The sequence below is a fragment of the Sus scrofa genome, chromosome 1, assembly GCF_000003025.6.
Source record: "Sus scrofa isolate TJ Tabasco breed Duroc chromosome 1, Sscrofa11.1, whole genome shotgun sequence".
Classification (NCBI taxonomy): Eukaryota; Metazoa; Chordata; class Mammalia; order Artiodactyla; family Suidae; genus Sus; species Sus scrofa.
The window spans coordinates 35753782-35773458 of NC_010443.5; the positions used below are offsets into that span (position 1 = coordinate 35753782).

At 38.0% G+C, this 19677-nt stretch overlaps 2 protein-coding genes across 5 annotated transcripts in view; both read left to right on the forward strand.

Moving 5' to 3' along the window:
* SOGA3 (SOGA family member 3) overlaps positions 1-19677 on the forward strand; it is an 82869-nt gene that overhangs the window by 59896 nt on the left and 3296 nt on the right. For both annotated transcript variants that reach the window (XM_021088466.1, XM_021088467.1), the window contains exons 8-11: positions 8545-8785; positions 13115-13474; positions 13562-13641; positions 15956-17285. The gene's annotated coding sequence lies outside the window, so the exon portion shown is untranslated. The remainder of the gene's footprint in view (positions 1-8544; positions 8786-13114; positions 13475-13561; positions 13642-15955; positions 17286-19677) is intronic.
* The window catches only part of KIAA0408 (KIAA0408 ortholog), a 40906-nt gene that overhangs the window by 11222 nt on the left and 10007 nt on the right, over positions 1-19677 (forward strand). The window contains exons 1-5 of one of the 3 annotated variants that reach the window (XM_021088489.1): positions 586-3232; positions 8545-8785; positions 13115-13474; positions 13562-13641; positions 15956-17285. In XM_021088489.1, the coding sequence (XP_020944148.1) occupies positions 8651-8785; positions 13115-13474; positions 13562-13641; positions 15956-17285 (1905 nt within the window). In that variant the 5' untranslated portion in view covers positions 586-3232; positions 8545-8650. Of the gene's footprint in view, positions 1-585; positions 8786-13114; positions 13475-13561; positions 13642-15955; positions 17286-19677 lie in introns of those variants that run through there. The other 2 variants (XM_013988435.2, XM_021088481.1) reach the window with 2 other exon arrangements.

Below are 19677 nucleotides of genomic sequence, written 5' to 3' on the forward strand. Positions count from 1 at the left end.
TTTTGTTTCCTGAGAGCAGCTCATGTTTCTACATGTATTTTACATTAAGTAGAATGTGCATTTGTTACACATTTTGTTATATGTTGAAATAGGATTAATATGACATCAGATATTAATGATGCTTCTAAATTCTCTTCAATATATAGAGCAATAGTTTGATTCAGTTTCATATTTGAAGGTTTAAATACTTAAAGAGGTTAAATGTAACCTGGATTACTGGATTATTCAACAAATTCCATTTTCTTCCATAAGGTTTTCAGCCATTGTGACACCTGCTTAAAAATATCAGGAACTTCAAGATTTCTGAATATCACTGTAGAGATAGTATCTTTTAAATCAGCATCAATCTTTAAAATCCATGCATTTTATGTACATAATAGTAGAAACTTTTTTTTTTTTTTTTTTTTGTCTTTTTGCCTTTTCTAGGGCCGCTCTCATGGTGTGTGGAGGTTCCCAGGCTAGGGGTCTAATCGGAGCTATAGCCACCAGCTTACACCACAGCCACAGCAACACGGGATCTGAGCCGCGTCTGCAAATTACACCACAGCTCACGGCAAAGCCGGATCCTTAACCCACTGAGCAAGGCCAGGGATCAAACCCAAACCTCATGGTTCCTAGTCGGATTCGTTAACCACTGCGTCACGACGGGAACTCCTAGAAACTTTTTTAAAACAAAGCTTTCTTAAAAGCTTTTAATGGAAAGGTTCAGAAATACATGTTGAATATTTATTGCCTTTGCATGCTATCATCTAATCGCATTATTTTATTTCTTTTGGGTATGAAATGTAGCATAGAAATTGTAGCTAATGTATATAAAAATATTAGCTGATGTACAGTTTCCATTTATTCAACAGAAAGCGTTGATAAATACCTTGGAGTGAAATTCTCAATGTTTTTGTTCCTAGTTTTTTTATTCTGTATATAATTTATAACACCTGCAACTGGGCCACCCATTAAAAAGAGTATTGAAGTAGGTACTATTAAGTGATAATATAGAGTAACGTAATTTCTTTTTTTTTTTTTTTTTTTTTTTTGTCTTTTTGCTATTTCTTGGGCCACTCCCGCGGCATATGGAGGTTCCCAGGCTAGGTGTCTAATCAGAGCTGTAGCCACTAGCCTACGCCAGAGCCACAGCAACGCGGGATCTGCGACCTACACCACAGCTCACAGCAACGCCGGGTCGTTAACCCACCGAGCAAGGGCAGGGATCGAACCCGCAATCTCATGGTTCCTAGTCGGATTCGTTAACCACTGAGCCAGGACGGGAACTCCAAGTAACATAATTTCTATTGTCATCAGCTACATGTTATCTGGAGTTCTGATAGGATTCAGAAAATAATCGTGATTCGATTTATAAAGGGCATATGGAAATTAAGAGGTCTGGAGTGGAAGAGAGGGTAGGAGGAACAATTTTATTAGATGATTATGCATAAATGCTTTGGGGAAATCCCTTTCCCAGATTTCCCACCTCCACCCCACACCAGGCTCTTCCTCCTGTCCTGATAAGGATGGAGGCAGAATGATAAAGAGGGAGGCAGAATGAGCTGACATTTCTTAAGTGTCTGGCACTGTTAAGTACCCCATTATACTCTTACAACAGCCTTTGGAATTAAATACAATTATCCCTTTATGGAAGTAACAGGCTCAAGGTTCATACAGATAAGTAGTGGCAGTGAAATTGAAACCAATATCTTTGTGACAAAATTCCAGGGTCTTCAGTTAGAGAAAGTGGTGCCAAGACCTACTCCTCTACATGGTCAAGTTTCTGTGAATTTTTGGCCTCTTTGAGCCTTGGTTTTATCAGGGAAAAAAAATGGGCTAATAACCTACAGACAACAGTTTCCGGGAGAGTGAACAAAGATAAAGATTCATGAGATATGAGAAGTACTTAGTAGAGAGTCTTGCAGAGAGCTGTCTCTCATGTGTCATCACTATTATTACCATACGAATTGTTGTTGTTGTTGCTTTTGAGATTATGATACCAGGCTTTCAAAACACAGAATGTAATTTCACTCAGTTGTCCTACATGTACTAAAGTCCTATTATGAGCAGGTTACTCTTAGTAAACTTTTTAGCTCCTCATAAAATATTTATCTGGAAGCAAGCAAAATAATATGATAGTGAATATGCGGTGTCTTAATGACCACACAGAATTTCTTCAGACTTGAGGATAAGACCTTATTATTTAAACTTTTATCTAGCTTATTTGCTGAATTAGATGCAAAATGGCTCTGGACACTTTCCTTGATTCAGTTAAACCAAACATGAGCTGATGGATGCATATATGTAGAAATTCACATGCAACCTGGACATTTTGCTGGGGAGGCCAGGTCTCTTGCACGTCCAGGATCTAGGGAGCCTCTCTGTGTTCTTGGGCTGCAGTTTCCATAACTGAAAACAAGCATGTGAGTATTTCATTGGTCTTTGTTCTTCCCACAATGTGTCATCCTTTCCCCTGGGTTCTGCTTTCCTTTAGCGGAAAGACATCACCATCACTGAACACATAGGCAGCAAAAGCTGTCATAGAATCACTGAGATCTAGGGGGCGGGTCCTGAGGTTTGCCCTTTCTACTTTATTTCTAGATGGAATTCTGATCCATTTTCACACATCTTTTGAAATTGTGTATATATAAAATCTCTGCACATGTTCCTCTGCCACATCCAGACACCAAACTTCCAAATGCACCGAAAAGTGCAACCTGACACTAGCAGAAGAGGGAAAAGAGAGGTATGCAAGGAGCTGATCCTTGCCTGTAAAAAAAAGAGTTAACTTTTCCCAAGAAACAAAATCTAAAATTGGCCATTGTCATCGTGTGATATTAACACCAGCCCCTTTGGCAAGTTTGAAAATCCTGGGCTCCCTTATAAAAGTTAAAAATGTCCTGGACCTGGAGTTGTTTACTCAGAGTAGGAGAGGCTCTAAAGTTACAGAGCTCTGGTTGGAAGAGGTGGCCTAAAGGCTGCCTCCGAGAAACTGACGTCACAGTAGCCTCAGCTGCTGCTCTGACATTGAGCTGAGCAGCTTTTTGGTTTGTGAAAGTGGTGGGGGTTTCAAAGGGACTTGTCAGTATCGCTCTGCTGAATGGTTGGACTTATTTTGCATTCCCATTTTTTGCAAAGAAGCAAGATTCACCACGCTGAGACTTTTCTCCTTTAAACAACCAGCTATCCTCCCATTGCTAGACTGATCCGTGGTTGAACATCCATAGGATTTTTCCCCAGAGAAAAAAAGGTATGTTTCTTTCTGATAGTTTGAAAACAAGTGACTAATTGTGGCAAAATATAGAGCTAGAGCTGCTGCTGATATATTTTAAACCATGCATACCGTTTAAGTGGAGAGGGATTTCAACATCTGTCTGATTCCCTGTCTGTGTCCAGACTTAAAAGCAGTGGGGCGGGGTGCCTAACGGATTTTACTGACTCCCAGGGAAGAGAGAGTTCAGCTGCTTTGAGTGGATTTCCTGACTCTGGACTGACAATGCCATCCGCTCCCCAAGACTGAGTTTTTCAAACACGGCTTCTCAGTGCTTTGAACACCACTTTGTCTACTGTAGGATGTCACTGAATTTATTTCTTAAAATGCTAGCTTCATTAGGATGAAAACTTTCTCACATTTGCAAAGTGAAGTTTACGATGCTTGAAACCGCTGGTATTTGAAAATTGCCAAGAAAAGTAAGTCAGTGTTGTTTCATCCAAGATGATGGTTTGCTCCTTGCATGCAAAGTATTTCTGTAATTTGAGTTGAAGTGCATGCCATTCATAATGGGTGAATCTGCAATTAGGAAGGAATCTTACCACTACATCTTTTACTGTTTAAACTGGTTAATTTTAGATGTTTTTATAAGTGAAGTGCACCTGTATGTTGGCTATTTTCTAGTTTGAGTGTACAGCTGGAGAGAAAACAAGATAGTAAAGTGAGAAGGCAAAATTGATTTCTTTAGAATTGCATGTGCTCGTACCCCCTTTGACCCTGTTGGAACATAAGGAACATGCTGAAATAGCAAACAGCGATTTTTTAAAATTCCCTTTTGCCTTGTAACAAAATCAAGTCATGCTTGCCTTTGGAAAGATGCATTTGCCAGTGAATAGTAGGGGAGGAGAAATAGGACTGTTAATCAGTTGAAATGATGCAAGTGATTCATAATAGCCTGGAGAAAGAGCTGGATAGACTTGGAGGCAAATTGTGCATAACTTTGGTGGGTATAGCCATGGGACTTCCTGATTTCTCAAAATCAAGAGGGGAGGCAAAGCATCTCCAAGGCAAACAACTGTTCTTGGAATTATGAGACTGACAGTACCTATTGTTTGGGGCATTCCCTGTTGGAATATGTAAGCTCCTACACATGAAAAATGTGCAATTACATGAAAAGTGGTATCTTTAGAAAAAGGAAATCAGAGAGCAAGATGTTAATACTCTGAACAAGAGAGGAGTTGCAATCGAGTCAGCTACCCCAACACTGTTTCATTTGTTTGGTCCAGTTTTCACTGGGGGAATTGAAGGTTGAAATGGTAACAGCCTCGGATGAAGAAGTGTTACCGTGACCATCTTGAGGCTAACCTGGGAAATGGAAGTGATTTATTGTGATGTGAAACTCTGATGTTACTCTTAACATTTCGTAGGGCCAGAAGGTTAGCAAAACAGTTCTCCTCCCATCACCATACTTGCGCAACCTGCTCCCTCTACAGTTCTGGCTTCTGGCCTTGGGGAACGGAAGTAGGTTAAAATGGATTGTGTAATGCTTGCTTAGAGTTGCTGGGGGAACGTGCACATGACTAAGTAATGGGACTCACTCTATCCTTTTTACATGTGCTCTACTGAATTTTTATTCTGAATGAAATTCTGGAGGGAGTGAAATGAAATGGAAAGTCAAGGAGACCCTGGAAGGGGTGCAGATAGCAGAAATTCTTCCTTCTCTCCCACAGAGATACCAGTATCTGTGGGCGACAAAGAGTGACAACTAGAAACAAAGAGCACTTTTATATGTGCCTCAGCAGAAAGTACCGAAGTTGAGTTTTTGAGACGGCTAAGCCACTTTACTCGTAACTTTTCCTCACAGAACATTATGTCCTTACAAAATTACCCTGTTAGTTTTTTTTTTTTTTTAAGATTTAGGGCAAATTATAATGAAAGCAGTTTTATATAAGATTTGTCTATTCGAATTTTGATGAACAACAAAAAAAGTTTCCTAAATATTTAACTTGCTCTATAGTCTTAAAATACTTGAAAAATACTGAGGGCAAAGGAAGATCATTAAAAATATGAGTTCACATAATTAGACTTGCTTCGATCAGTTTTCTGACTCAATCAAAATCAAAATCATGGTTTTAATCCAAAGAATTATAGATAAAAGGAAGGAGGGTGGGTGAAGACAGGAAAAAAGAGGGAAGAAGACAGGAATAGAAGGGCAAAACCAAGAACCTGGCATTTATAGAGCCCCCATTATGATCCAGAACCGTGTTAGACATTTTGATTAAGCATCCTCTTTCTTGCACATTTAATCCTTGAAAAATTCTGTGGACCTCACTGTATTTTTAAAGGAGAAAGTGGTATATTCAGCCATATTACATTTGACATTTATGATAAGACATAGACACTAGGAGGGCTAAGTAAACCCTCCCAAGAAATTGGCACATATTGTTCTATAGGAATTTTCTTTTGAAGGCTTGTTTTTGATCCATAACCATTACACTTTCTGGTGATAGATATTTCTCTGGCCCTGGAAAGGGAGAGCTCTGTAGATTGGTCCTTCCCTATGTTAAGTGATGAGTTTCACTCTTTACAATTAAATGAAGGATTCTGTTGCTTCGGGAATGTTACCTGCATTCATATATAGTCCTATTACCAGGAGCAAGAATGATTCAGGGTTTTCCTGGATGATCTTCTTCAGGTAGGTAAAAAAAAGAAAAGAGTGTAGTGCCTTTTAACCCTGATCTAGAATTGGTTCAAGGAGAGTTAGAAATAAAAGAAAAAAAAGAAAAAAGAAAAAAAAATTGGAGCCATTTGCTACATAATTGTAGGAGAAACTTACGTAATTGTAGGAGAGACTTCTGAACATTTATAGTGTTTAAAGGTGGGTTGAAACCTAGCAGCTCTTTTTCAGGTAGCTTGAAATTAGTCTGCTCTCTTTCTTTAACTCCCTTGGTTAAATCTGCAACTCTCTCTTGATGTCTTAAACCACTCCACTCTTCCTAAGAAGTTTCAGTGCTGAGTACCTGCTAGTCAGCAAGATAGTTTCAGCTCACAGTTAATTACATATAGTTTTAAAGCAATCTACAGTCTCTGAAAATTAGCATTGTCTGCATTTCCTCTGAATAGTTATTAGATGAGTTTAAAAGATCAATAGGTCATCAGTGTCAATGACAGATTCCCTATAACAAACAACACAAAATTCTGTACATTCCTTACAGTCTTCACTTTGTTAGGCCTTCGTTGACACATTTATTTAGGGGCAGCTTGCATTTGCTGTGGTGGACACTTGTGGTCTCTGTCTCATAGGATTGGAGGGTAGCAAACGGAAGGAAGAATGACAGAGAGAATGGAAAATGAGATTAGAAAAACATGACTAAGTGGATAAAATGAGACGTGATAGCATTTTCAACGGCTAAAACTGAAGTTACTTCTTTTTCTTGGCTGAATTAGTCACAGTTTTATGAGTGCCAAAGTAATAGGTGAGAACGGCCAAAGAATCTGTAGCAAATTTTTTGAGAGAAGAGTAACTAGATAGATCACAGTATTATTAGGGTGTTTTTGAGGATGGAGCCATCTATTTAGCACTGACATTTTGTTTTGTCTTGTTTTATTTTATTTTATTTTTTAGGGCTGCACCCAAGGCATATGGAGGTTCCCAAGCTAGGGGTCGAATAGAAGCTGTAGCCACTGGCCTACGCCACAGCCACAGCAGTGCAGGATCCGAGCTGTGTCTGCGAGCTACAGCTCACAGCAACACCGGATCCCCCATCCACTGAGCAAGGCCAGGAATTGAACCCACAACCTCGGGGTTCCTAGTTGGAGTCGTTTCTGCTATGCCACAACAGAAACTCCAGCACTGACATTTTAAATCCTTAGTAGTCTATTATAATTCACTAATAGATTGCAGCTCAAAAAATATGTGTTCCAAACAGTTTACCAGTCAGATAAGCATGTTCAGAACAGTCTGACAAAAATTAAATGTCTTCAGTGTTTATCTAGGGATAGGAAATATGCAGCCGTCTTCTATGACTGCAGAATGCATTCCACGATGCCAGCACCCAGGCAGCCATTGACTCTTGAGACCTTTGCTCATAACTGGCATCAGCTGCCACCTGGTGAGGTCAGGGCATTTTGGTCATGGCCTAAAAAGCTGAAGAGTTAGATTTCTTATAGGCATGATGATTTTAGAGATTCAAACATTTTAATCATGCTTTTCTATCCGTTTTGTTAAAAAAGTATCTTTAAATCAAATTATACTTAAACAAAACTTTAAAAAAATGAACAAAAAGTAACTTTTATTAAAAAATTATTTTCAGTGGAAGTCGGAGCAAGATGTTTTCAAGCAAAAAATAGGAGAAATTTTAAATTTCTCAAATCACTTTGCATTCCAGTTTTCATTTCATCTTTTTAATAATGCTGTGGATATCCACCATTTTTTATGTTAAATAAACCAAATCTTAGATATTTTAGGTGATTTAGAACAGAGTTACCAATCAGGTATTTTTGAGTGCATTTTCAAATCCTGAATACACATACCCTACCTGCTAGAAATCTAATTATTGAGGTTTTCCCTGCAAATTGCTAAAAATGTTTTCTTCAGGTCTCTGTATTCAGTATCCCACATAGGTTCTGGCAGATGGTCTATTAAAAGGGAAAAAGAACATGGATAAGTTTTAACATATGCCTTTCAGTATATTTTTGCTGCTTTTACATTTTACTTGATGAAATAAAATGATGAAAATGTGTTTTTATGCTCTAGTTTGGTTTTGTGCTGATACATCAGTCCCAGATTGACTACTAATGTTGGTGTTTTATTGCTGTAGTAATCACATTTGCCATGGGTTTGAACTCTTGAGTATAAAATTGAGACTCTAATCCAACACTGTCTCAGCACTTTAAGTCACCGAAATATGTACTCTGGTTGCATCAGAACAGAAGCAGTAACTCTATTGCAGCAGAATCTACAACAGTTGTATAGATGTCACTTATACAATTGAATTTCATATTTCTACTCTTAGATATTTATGAAAAACTCTACTTTAGATTAGGTGGTTAGTTAAAGGAATACTTAGGTCTCACATGTGCATTTAACCATCTTGTCCACTGTAATTTTGCTGTCTGGTCTCAGAAAGGCAGGAAAAAGAAAACAAACAAAAAAAACATTAGGGCAGTACTTTTTTTCTTACTGTGTTAGTTTCTCCTTAAGCAGCTTTTTTTGTCATCTCTGCTTTGAGTCCAATTTTCCTATAGTTTGTTTATGTCAATGGCTCTTGACAAACTGATAAAATGTTTCCAGAAAGCACATGGATTTGGAACTCTCTCTTGTGATGTTTATATTAGGCTTTATTTTAAAGGCAAGTGAGACTGCTTCAAATAAAACAACTCCAAGCTTCCAAGAAACAGTTAAGAGAAGACAGAGACGAGCAGAAACACCCCTTCACCAACACTCGCACGGTTGCCATGGACCTACATAAGCAGTGGGAGAACACAGAGACTAACTGGCACAGGGAAAAGATGGAATTACTGGACCAGTTTGACAATGAAAGGAAGGAATGGGAAAGTCAATGGAAGATCATGCAGAAGAAGATAGAAGAGGTACAAGTTGATTTGTTTTGAATAATTGGAAATTTAAAACTCAGAATGCAAAATGCTTTGGTTTGGTTTGTATTGGGAACTTAACTTTTTATTTTTCTATTCCACCTAAAAGATGCACGTCTCGGTGACATTTACTAGACCCAAAACAGCATGACCTAACCCAATGGCATTGCTGAGACTAATATTTTATAGACTTGCATGAAAAGTAGAACTTGAAATGTCACTCTAAAGTGTATCAGTTTATTATTTTCTGACTCGCGTGCCTTGGTATCCAAAGTGAGGTATGTATTTTGCATGAGTTTTCAAATATAGGATGCAGATGAAAACATAAGAAAAACATTATTACTGGAACATATTTTAGCAAAATTATAATTAGGCATTAAAATACAGATCTTTCCTGAGCTGATTTATGAATAATGTCTACTAAAGGAAATTACATATTTGATAATTCAGTATAATCAAAAGGAGTGTCATACATCAAAAAGAATGACAGTGGATGTGGTTTTTATTCTGGCAAGATGTGCTACATTTATTGGCACATATATTAGGAAATGGGTTATGAAAAATGACACACTGTGACACTGATACAAATAATCATTTTATCTCCTCAGCCTGCTGGGCCTGGAAGCTTTTCTTTAAATATCTGTATTGCTGTATATTAAGCTTGTTCCAACTGAAAATTATTTATACTTATCTTTCTTTCTTGTAACATGCCTGCTATTGACTTATATGGTTTTGTGCACGTTGCCAAGGCAGTTATTTTAACAGACTCTTTGGCCTTTATTCACAGGCAATCAAAGCTGGTGCTTTATGTGTTTATAGTGCAAATATTTTTCTTATTAACAGCCATATAATTGGTTGTGAATAAAATACAAATTGGCATGCTAAAAGGAAAAATTAAAAAGAGTAGTTATTAACTATTTCTTTAAAATAGACCTGCGAAGGTAAGCATGTTGTAGACGATTAGAGGCTGAAAGGAGAATTTACTTCTCATTCTTCTATACTTTGGAAAGTGCTTTTTGCTTGCCATCTTAACTCCTCCACCCAGATGCTCAGACTGGATCAGCACGGAGATGGCTAAGTCAAAGCAAAATCCACAGCTCCAATCCAAAACCTGAAGTCATGGGTCGTTGGCTCCAAAGGTTTGGAAGGTTTGGTTAGTAACAATTTCAGATAATTCCAGTATCCAAGCAAACTAAATAAAGGAGTCAGGATTAGTCTAGATAATTAGATAATCTAGTAGTCTAGATAATCTAGCCATGTAGATAAGACAATCTGCTGTTTGGTTAAATTTGTTATTGTTAAATAGTTATTCTGACAGCTTTATAGATTCCATCTATGGAAAATACTAGCCTTATCAATTAGCAGGCATTAAACATACTTTAAACTTAGGATGATAGACTATAAAAATACTGTCCTCTTCTGCATCAAGGAGACGGAAGGGCTAGAATATTTTTCCTTTATCTTCGATAGCAGCTCTGGTGCTGTTTTGACACTCTGCCTGCAGTATATAGCACTATACCCAGGAATATGTATAGAAAATGTGCTTACCCAGAAAACTCGTCGATGATGCTCTTCAGTAGTGAATACTAGCATTGTGCTCCCCTGATCATACTAATATATATAGTCAGCTTTCAGTGGGGACGGGAGATAGGTTCCAAGACCACCCCCCCATGGATACCAAAATTCACAGATGCTTTCAAGTTCCTTATACAAAATGGCATAATATGTATGTTTTCTTTTCTACTCCCAGCTTTGTACTTGTAAGAATGTACCTTTTTTCTTTTTCTTTTTTTTTTAGGGCCATACCCATGGCATATGCAAGTTCCCAGACTAGGGGCTGAATAGGAGCTGATGCAGCTGCCGGCCTACGCCACAGCCACAGCAATGCCAGCTGCCGGCCTACACCACGACCACAGCAATTCAAGATCCAAGCCACGTCTGTGACCTAAACTGCAGTTCTCAGCAATGCTGGATCCTTAACCCACTGAGTGGGGCCAGGGATTGGTCCCACATTCTTACGGATACTAGTCGGATTCCTTACCACTGAGCCACAATGGGAACTCCTGTAAGAATGTACCTTTAATACATTCCTTTGGACACACACAAAGCTGGGAGTAGAAAAGACTGAGGAAAACAAGAGGAAATTATCCTCAGGTGTCACAGAAAATCCGGACAATCTTTTTAACCAAAATTAAAAATCAGCACTTGAAAAAATATAACATGCCACAAGCGTAATAGACTATATTTTTTTTCACATTTATTCCTAAGTTCTGTGCATTCAATCAGACACAACTTGAAGTTCCCTGGTGGCACAGTGAGTTAAGGATCCAGCTATTGCCATTCTGTGGCTTGGGTCACTGCTATGGTATGGGTTTGATCCCTGGCCCCAGAATTACCATATGCTGAGGGCACAGCCAAAAAATAAATAAATCATACATAACTTATTAAGCCTTTTATTGGAAAAATACAGGTTTCCATGCATATAACTTCAGTGATTCCAAGTAATAATTGCATCTAGTGAGAGGATCAATGTTTAGTATTAAGATGTCAATGACTCTTTGTTCAGCCACAATCATCGCCTTCTTTTAGTATTAAGATGTCAGTGACTCTTTGATTATCCACAATCATCGCCTTTGCTATTGCAAAACCAAGATGTATATACCTGGATCATTTGAAACCTAGAATAATCCAGATAGAAATCCTGGCTAAAGTTAATAGGTGCCTGTTTTATTTATCTTTATTTCACTTTATTTTTTTAACACATTGCAATCTTTCCTGCTTGTCTCCTTTGTTTGAACTATCAAATAACCATTGAAAAGGGCTGGGTACCAAGTAACACAGGTTTCCTTATACAAAATAAAGGGTTTTTCCCTCAATAATATAATGTCCATTACCTGAGTCCCCAAGAGAATTTACAATGCGAAATAAAATTTCATGTAAGGTCACGGATGCCAAAACTAGAAGAGAATGATGAGAGAAGAAAAGGAAGGCTCATATGCGAAATGCTGGCTAACTAATAAAATTATCAGATGCATGTTTTTCAATATTCAGTAAACAAAAGCAAACCTATTTCTCAGAAATGGCACTTTCATCCTTGATTGTGTAACTGAAGCAATTTTGTTTTCACCTATGGCTCCTCAAAAGAGAACAAAGGCACCAATAGCATCCGTAGATTTAGCATGGTGCATTGGAGGGTTGCTTCTTATAATGTCCCCCAAGGTCAGCCAAAAGGATAGTGCCCCAACAGTTCAGTGCAAATAATTTTACAGAGGCCAAAACGGTTGATTCATGGCTGCAATTTGATGCTATCCTGACAGATTTATGAGTTTGCAGAGCAATAAATACAGTGCATATCCTTCGGGCATTAACTGTGTATGGTGCTTCTCTCATCTGAGATTTGGGTAAATATTGAGCAGCAATAAATCTGTTATTATATTCCTTGAATAGTAGATGCAGTGCAGATATAGGTTGTGGCTGTAAAAAGTAGTTATTTTAATAGTTCTCTGACAGTCTTTGGAATTTCACAATCTTTCCCAGAACTCAAGCCTGAAGAGAAAGCCACTTCCACTATTTAGAGGTGAGCTAAGTGCCTGCAGGTCAAACCAAATTCTCATGAAATAGTTTGAGGCCCACTTTAACATGGACTAATACATGATCAAAGCCTTAAAGTTCTATTCTATTACAGGGTCACATTTGTTTTAATTAGGACAAGAAACTTTTTTTGAATGTGTATAGCCGTGGGCAGTAAAACAAAACAAAACAAAACAAAAACAAAAACTCAGTAATACCTAGACCTCACCAACATGATTTCCAAAAGAAACATCTTTTGACTCCAATATATTAGGGAAAAGAATGAGCTGAGTTACTATATATGAGATTGTCAGCTATTTTACAGTTAAATACTAGCATAAAAGAGGGATCATCTATTTTAAAAATAAAATCCTAATGTTAAACTCCTGCTTTTCTCTGAAAGGAATTTTCAGAGCATTGACAGTCATTGACTTGGGGCATTCCAATTTCTTTAACAGTGCTTCTATATCATCATGACATCTAGATATAAATGCAGGTTTGTGTCATTTCTGAAGGAGTTGATTTCTACCCAGGAAGACAGAAATTACCACCCATGCTTTTACCTACTAAAAGTCTTTATGGTTCACCAAAGTTGTTCAGCTTAATCCAGATTTTCAAAGTACTGTTTGGAAGCATAAGCATTAATCCCCTGGGTACACAGTAATATGGCAAAGAGGACTGAAAACAGTGTGCTTCATATCAAAAAATATTGACCAAGTGGATTGGGGGAAATCTTTATCTTTGTTTTCCCTACAGCTCTGCCACGAAGTAAAGCTTCGAAGGAAAATCAACATGAGTGAGCGTGCTAGGATCCCTGATTTCGATCGTGAGAAGACCATTCAGGATAAAATGGTGGAATCCTTCCCAAATGACCCCAGTTCAGGACAATGTGAATTGATGGGGGTGAATAACAGGGATGGGCTGGGAAAAAAAGATAAAATGGAGCAGAGCTTACTCAGTGAAAGACAGCCCATGTGTAAAGAACAAAAAGCAACCAAAAAATCCAAAGTAGAGTTTATAGATGCTTTGGCCTCAGACAACCAAAAGAAAGGTGAGACCTGGCCGGACCTGAAGGCTTCTGAAGAGAGTGAGAGCTGTTCTGGAGCCCTCCACACAGTAAGTAAGACAGGACTGGCCTAGAACTGTTTCTAAAGAAATATTTACATTTCAAAGAGCTAACGTGTTGTTGCTTCTACTATGAAGGCTCTTGAAGAACTTGCTAAAGTTAGTGAAGAATTATGCAGCTTTCAAGAGGAAATACAAAAGCGGTCTCACCACAGAAGGTAGGCTGGAACATCTCTGATGATTGTTCTGTTGAAAACTCAAGAAGAATGTTGTTTTCAGTTAATGAATCCAAACCGCCTTTAGCTTCTAACACTTTTGTTAGTGGGAATTCATAATGTTATTAAAATCTGTTACCCTAGATAGAAGATAAAAACTTAAATTGTATATGGCTCTGTTCACTAATTCTCAAAGCAAATTTTTAGTCTGACTATGAGGCACACTTTACTTTTTTGGTGTTTCATTTAGTTATGCTCACAATAATAAATAATAAATTAACAAGTATACTTTGATGGAGTTCTTTTTAATGTTGAATATTTGGCCGTGGAAGCATATATTGGGTTAATCTAGTTAAATACATCTCTAAACGATGTCGAATTTAACATGTGATGTTGTAATTGTATAGTGATGTTCTGCTGAAATGTTTTGAGTCATTTATTTCTCTAGATTTATTATGTCTATAATGTAAGCCTTCATATTTTCAGAACAACGTATTGTAAATATGTACACACATTTATGCGGTGCTATGAAGTGCTGCAGTTCAGAAACAACTATATAAAGGGTAAGTTTTAGCCAAGCTGAAAAATAAATTGGTATTTTCTACAATTTAAGAAAAGATGAACTGTTCTAGGATCAACATTTATCTCCTAGTGGGGCAGTATACTTCTCTTAGAAAGCTACAGGACCGTGTACCCTTCTTTTTCTTTAGCTCTTTGGAAGCTCAGAGAGAATTTTGGTACTGATTTACAACAGATTTTCTTACTCAACCATGTTTTATACATAATTTTGCTTCCACTCTCCCATTTAGCCTTTGCCTATTATTCTCTGTTGAGTATTTATCTGCACTTTCTTATAAGCTATAACTTGAAGAGACATAAATATGATTTGTATTTATCAATATAATTAGTTAACACTAATTTATGAACCCACATTTTTGCTACACTTAGGTTTTGACTTTAGTAAATGAGAAAATTCTGGGGCGTTCTCATTGTGGCTCAGTGGCTAATGAACCTGACTAGGATCCATGAGGATGCAGGTTTGATCCCTGGCCTTGCTCAGTGCATGAAGGATCTGGCATTGCCATGAGCTGTGGTGTAGGCCACAGATGTGGCTCGGATCCCACATTGCTGTGGCAATGGTGTAGGCCAGCGGCTACAGCTCTGGTTGGACCCCTAGCCCGGGAACCCCCATATGCTGCTGGTGCAGCCCTAAAAAAAAAAAAGAAAAGAAAAAAAAAAATTCTTGCTTGCCAGTTTTATCTTGCAAACCCTACTAGGTATAAAGTTCTGTCACTTCATAGCCTTTAGAAAAAAGCAAAATCCCTTAATATGTAATTCAAAGTCATTACACTTTGACCTATGTTTCTCTCTTATTTTCCATCATCCTTCCCACTCTGTTTCATATTCCATCCAAAGTACTCACTGTTCCTTGAATAGCCACACTATTTTCACTGCAGCTCACTTTGTCTCTATGCCTTTTACTCATCAAAAAAAAAAAAAAAAAATTGTCACTTTTCTTTCAGGCCCAAATAGCACTTTCCATGTTGTGTTCCTCATGTCTCTTTGTGCTTTGATTTAAATTTCTATCAATACTACTTATAATGTTATTTCAAATTCATGAGGAGGGACTTGAGCTCAGAAGACATAATGAATAGGAATTCAGTAGGCAAAGCAGAGGTACAGAAATGGCAAAAGAAAACCTATAGTGGAGTTCCCGTCGTGGCGCAGTGGTTAACGAATCCGACTAGGAACCATGAGGTTGCGGGTTCGATCCCTGCCCTTGCTCAGTGGGTTAAGGACCCGGCGTTGCCGTGAGCTGTGGTGTAGGTTGCAGATGCGGCTCGGATCCCGCGTTGCTGTGGCTCTGGCGTAGGCTGGCAGCTACAGCTCCGATTAGACCCCTAGCCTGGGAACCTCCATATGCCGCTGGAGCGGCCCTAGAAATGGCAAAAAAAAAAAAGAAGAAGAAAAAGAAAACCTATAGAAATGACAACTGTAATAGCAGATACCCAAGAGACAATACGCAGTCTACTCTGTGGGTAGGTGAAATTTCAGGTAATTTTAAAAATGAGTGACACAGTTAAAATATCTTTAGTTCAGACTATGTATGTAGAGTCTTGAATACAACACAGAGGCAGGCTTTATCTTGCAGTAAAAGGGACTTGAAATTTTGGACTAGGGGATTTATATAAAAATGATGTTTGAGGAAGTTTTGACTCCTTTTCCTATAACAATCCATTGTTTTAGCTACAGTGTCTTTTAAGAGCTTATCATAAATGAGGTTATCACTAATATACCGTGTTTTACAATTGTTTAGGATGAAGTCAGATTCTTTTCTCCAGGAAGTCCCAAATGTAATTAATATGCCTCATGGAGATCACATGATCAACAGCACCCAATGCATTCCTTCAACCGATTTTGAAAAAGAAAAACAAAAAAACAGAAAGAACCTTAGCTGTACTGATGTTTTCCAAAACAATTATAAGAAAAAGGGTGGAATTGATATAATTGATCTGCAGAGACATGAAACTCCACCAGTTCCTCCTCCAAGAAGCACATCTCGAAATTTTCCCAGTTCATATTCTGAACAAGCCCATGAAAGTTTGAAGGAGAGTTTAGACCACAACATCTGGGTGACCCAAGATCAAAGTGAAAGGAACTGCACCCCTCGTTTCCTTTGGAGGCAGGATGAGATGCCTACACTGCGTCTAAATGAAGGCAAGACTTTGAAAGATGGTATCATGTTTTCTCCTTCCGCACCCAAAACGAAAATAAATAACACTGCTTCATGCAGTGAAAATGCTGAACTTAGGACGTGGTCGTGTGACATTGGGATAGGCGTAAAAAATAGATCCTCTACGCCGTGGTTTCAGAAAACCTGCTCTAGTCCCAGTAAGCCAAAAGATGAAAAGGCGATCCCAGATCACCCTGTTAAATCTCATCCTGATCCGCACAGACGCAATGACAGTAGCTCCTCAGTGACACAAAGCAGTGGCCCACTGAGAAATTTTAGTTGTGGCTTTGAAAAGACTACTAGGAATGAAAAGCTGGCAGCAAAGACTGATGAATTTAACAGGACCGTATTCAGAACAGATAGAAATTGTCGTGCAGTACAGCAAAATCAAAGCTACTCAGAATCGCCTGAAGATCTTCAGCCCCATGATTCCTTAATAACAAGTATAGGTAACGTGTCAGAAAGTGACAGTGTTTCTGACATTCTGAAAACCAGTGCCCCCATGCCTATGCCCAAGGAAAACGTACCTGATAATTCCACCCAGAAATCCGCAGCCAGCCTATTTGGACAAATGGAGGAACATGGAAGCCCTAGCAGTTATCGTAAGAGGCTCCATGAGCATGACTGGAGACCCAGCAATTTGTCTGGCCGCCCAAGATCAGCTGATCCCAGGTCAAATTATGGTGTGGTAGAAAAGCTGCTGAAAACCTATGAGACATCCACAGGGTCTGCACTGCAAAATTCTAAGTGCTTTCAGACTAATTGGACCAAATGTAATTCTGATGTCAGCTGTGGAGCCACATTAAATCAGCGTTTAGAAAAGCTCCAGATAGAACAAGAGCTTCAGCATAAGACAGCTATGTGTGGAGCTCGGCAACTGAAGCAAGTAATAGACTGGAAAAAAGTAACAGAGGTGAGGAAATAATTTAATATATTTTGGTAGAAGTGCATCCGTATTTAGCAACAGCTCAAAGTTCAGTCAGTTGCCCATTCATATAAATAGAATGTAGGCACATGTTTTGACATCTTAGTTCCTTGACCCTTCATTTGTGAATAAATATAAACCTTAAGATTGTAACTCAACCCGAACTTTTAAAAGTTTAGTTTTTAAGTATGGGTTTAGCACATTTTAACTTTTATTTAAATCCTGAAATAGCACAACATAATATAAAAATGGACTTAAGAACCTCAAAAAGATCCAATATTTTTTGTGAGTTTCTTTCTTGAAAAAATACTTTGAATATGCATTTGTTAATTTGAATAATTTTATTCTAATAAAGTGTTTATATTCTTAAAAGTACATGGGAAGTATTTTAAAACTAATGTGTACTTTTCAGTTATTAGCTGTGATTGGTTTGGTCATTCCTAGAATTTGATTCATGTTCTTCCTCATGAGATTAGTTACATTAATATGAGTTTGGGTAAAAAATATCATTTAAAATAGTGCCTCATGAAGTTCTCTTTATGGCGGAGCTAAAGAGCAGTACATGGAAATTACAATGATATTAAAGTGCTTAAAAAATTTAAGGTCATTATTATTTGTATAAATTCTTTACATGAAAATTGCCCTCTCCAAATGGGTATTTAAGTATTACCTTTTTTGTTGTTGTTGTTCCAGTTTGCTTGCAAAAGAGTATGAGCTTAGTTAGAAGAGAAAAGGAGGTTAAAGAGATTGGTATTCACATTGAAGAGCTATTCCCAAGTCCCTTTATGTATAATTTACAAAAATTTACAAGATGACCCTTTGTTATAATTAGCCAGGGTTTCAAAAATCCTAGTTTTACATAGCGTGATGTGTATGCAACATAGTTTTAAGCTATGCAAGTTGCCTCCTTCTGGTGTAAAAAAATTATTTTAATGAGAGTTTCAAGCCCTACAAAAATATCAGCTTACATGCTTTTTATCAGAAAATTTGCCTGTTTGCCCAAAATACAAATGATTATCTTGCTTTTGTATTTCTGTTTTTTGGTTGAGCCCATAAACACCTGTAAGGTCTTGTGGCTTCTGATGGGGAATGAAAGCACATATATAATAACCAGCCAAAATTCTCATTGACTAACAAATACTGCTAAATAGTGCCCATTTTTGTATTGATTGAGGGTTTGGGAGAGGTCCTCCACTGCAGATCCTTAGGAGTTCTCCATCCCCCCTCTCCACAAACAAGTTTAAAAAAATAAGACTCCAAGGTGAGAAAAAGCAAATGCAAGTTACTGTCATGGAAATGAAGGCCGTCTTTACTGCCCATCTCAGGTGAAAAAGCATGGGCTTTGTTAAGAAGATTGAAAAGGACCAAAGGCATAAAATGTATCATGAAAGTTTTAAATTGTTTTTTAATTGCAAGGGTCCTACAATGCTTTTATTCCATTGAAATAAGAAAGAGAGGTAGGAAGAAATTCAAGAGAAGGGAAGAGAAGGAAAAGGTTTTCAGTCATTAGAAAACACTAGGAATAGATCACAAGTCTTTCTTAGCAGAATGGATTTACATTTAAAAGTATTTTAATGATAATTTTGAAACTTTCGAGAGATAGTAATGGTGATTATTAGTAGGAAAAAAGATAGCAATAGATAAATCCTTTGTAGTTTCTGTGCCTTTTAACCTCAGTAACTTGCTATAAAATAACTGGGTGAAATTAACTCCTCTTTAAATTATTATCTTTTCAATTAAAAAAAAAATTTTTTTTGGTGTGCCCATAGCATTTGAAAATTCCTGAGCCAGGGATTGAATCCTCACCACAGCAGCAACCTGAGCCACTGCAGTGACAACACAGGATCCTTAACCCACTGCATCCATCACAAGGAAGCTCCCTAAATTATTATCTTTTAAAAAAAAAAAAAATAACACTTGGAGTTCCCATTGTGGCTCAGTGGTTAACGAATCCGACTAGGAACCATGAGGGTGCGGGTTCTATCCCTGGCTTTGCTCAGTGGGTTAAGGATCCGGTGTTGCCGTGAGCTGTGCTGTAGGTTGCAGACTCGGCTCAGATCCCATGTTGCTGTGGCTCTGGCATAGACTGGTGGCTGCAGCCCCGATTCGACCCCTAGCCTGGGAACCTCCATATGCCCCGGGTGCGGCCCTAGAAAAGGCAAAAAGACAAAAAAATAAAATAAAATAAAATAACTCTAAAGTATCCTGAAAGCCGACTAAGAAAAATCTTTAGGGAGTTCCCACCGTGGTGCAGTGGAAATGACTCCGACTAAGAACCATGAGGTTGCGGGTTCGATTCCTGGCCTTGCTCAGTGGGTTAAGAATCCTGCGTAGCTATGAGCTGTGGTATAGGTCACAGATGCAGCTCGGATCCTGCATT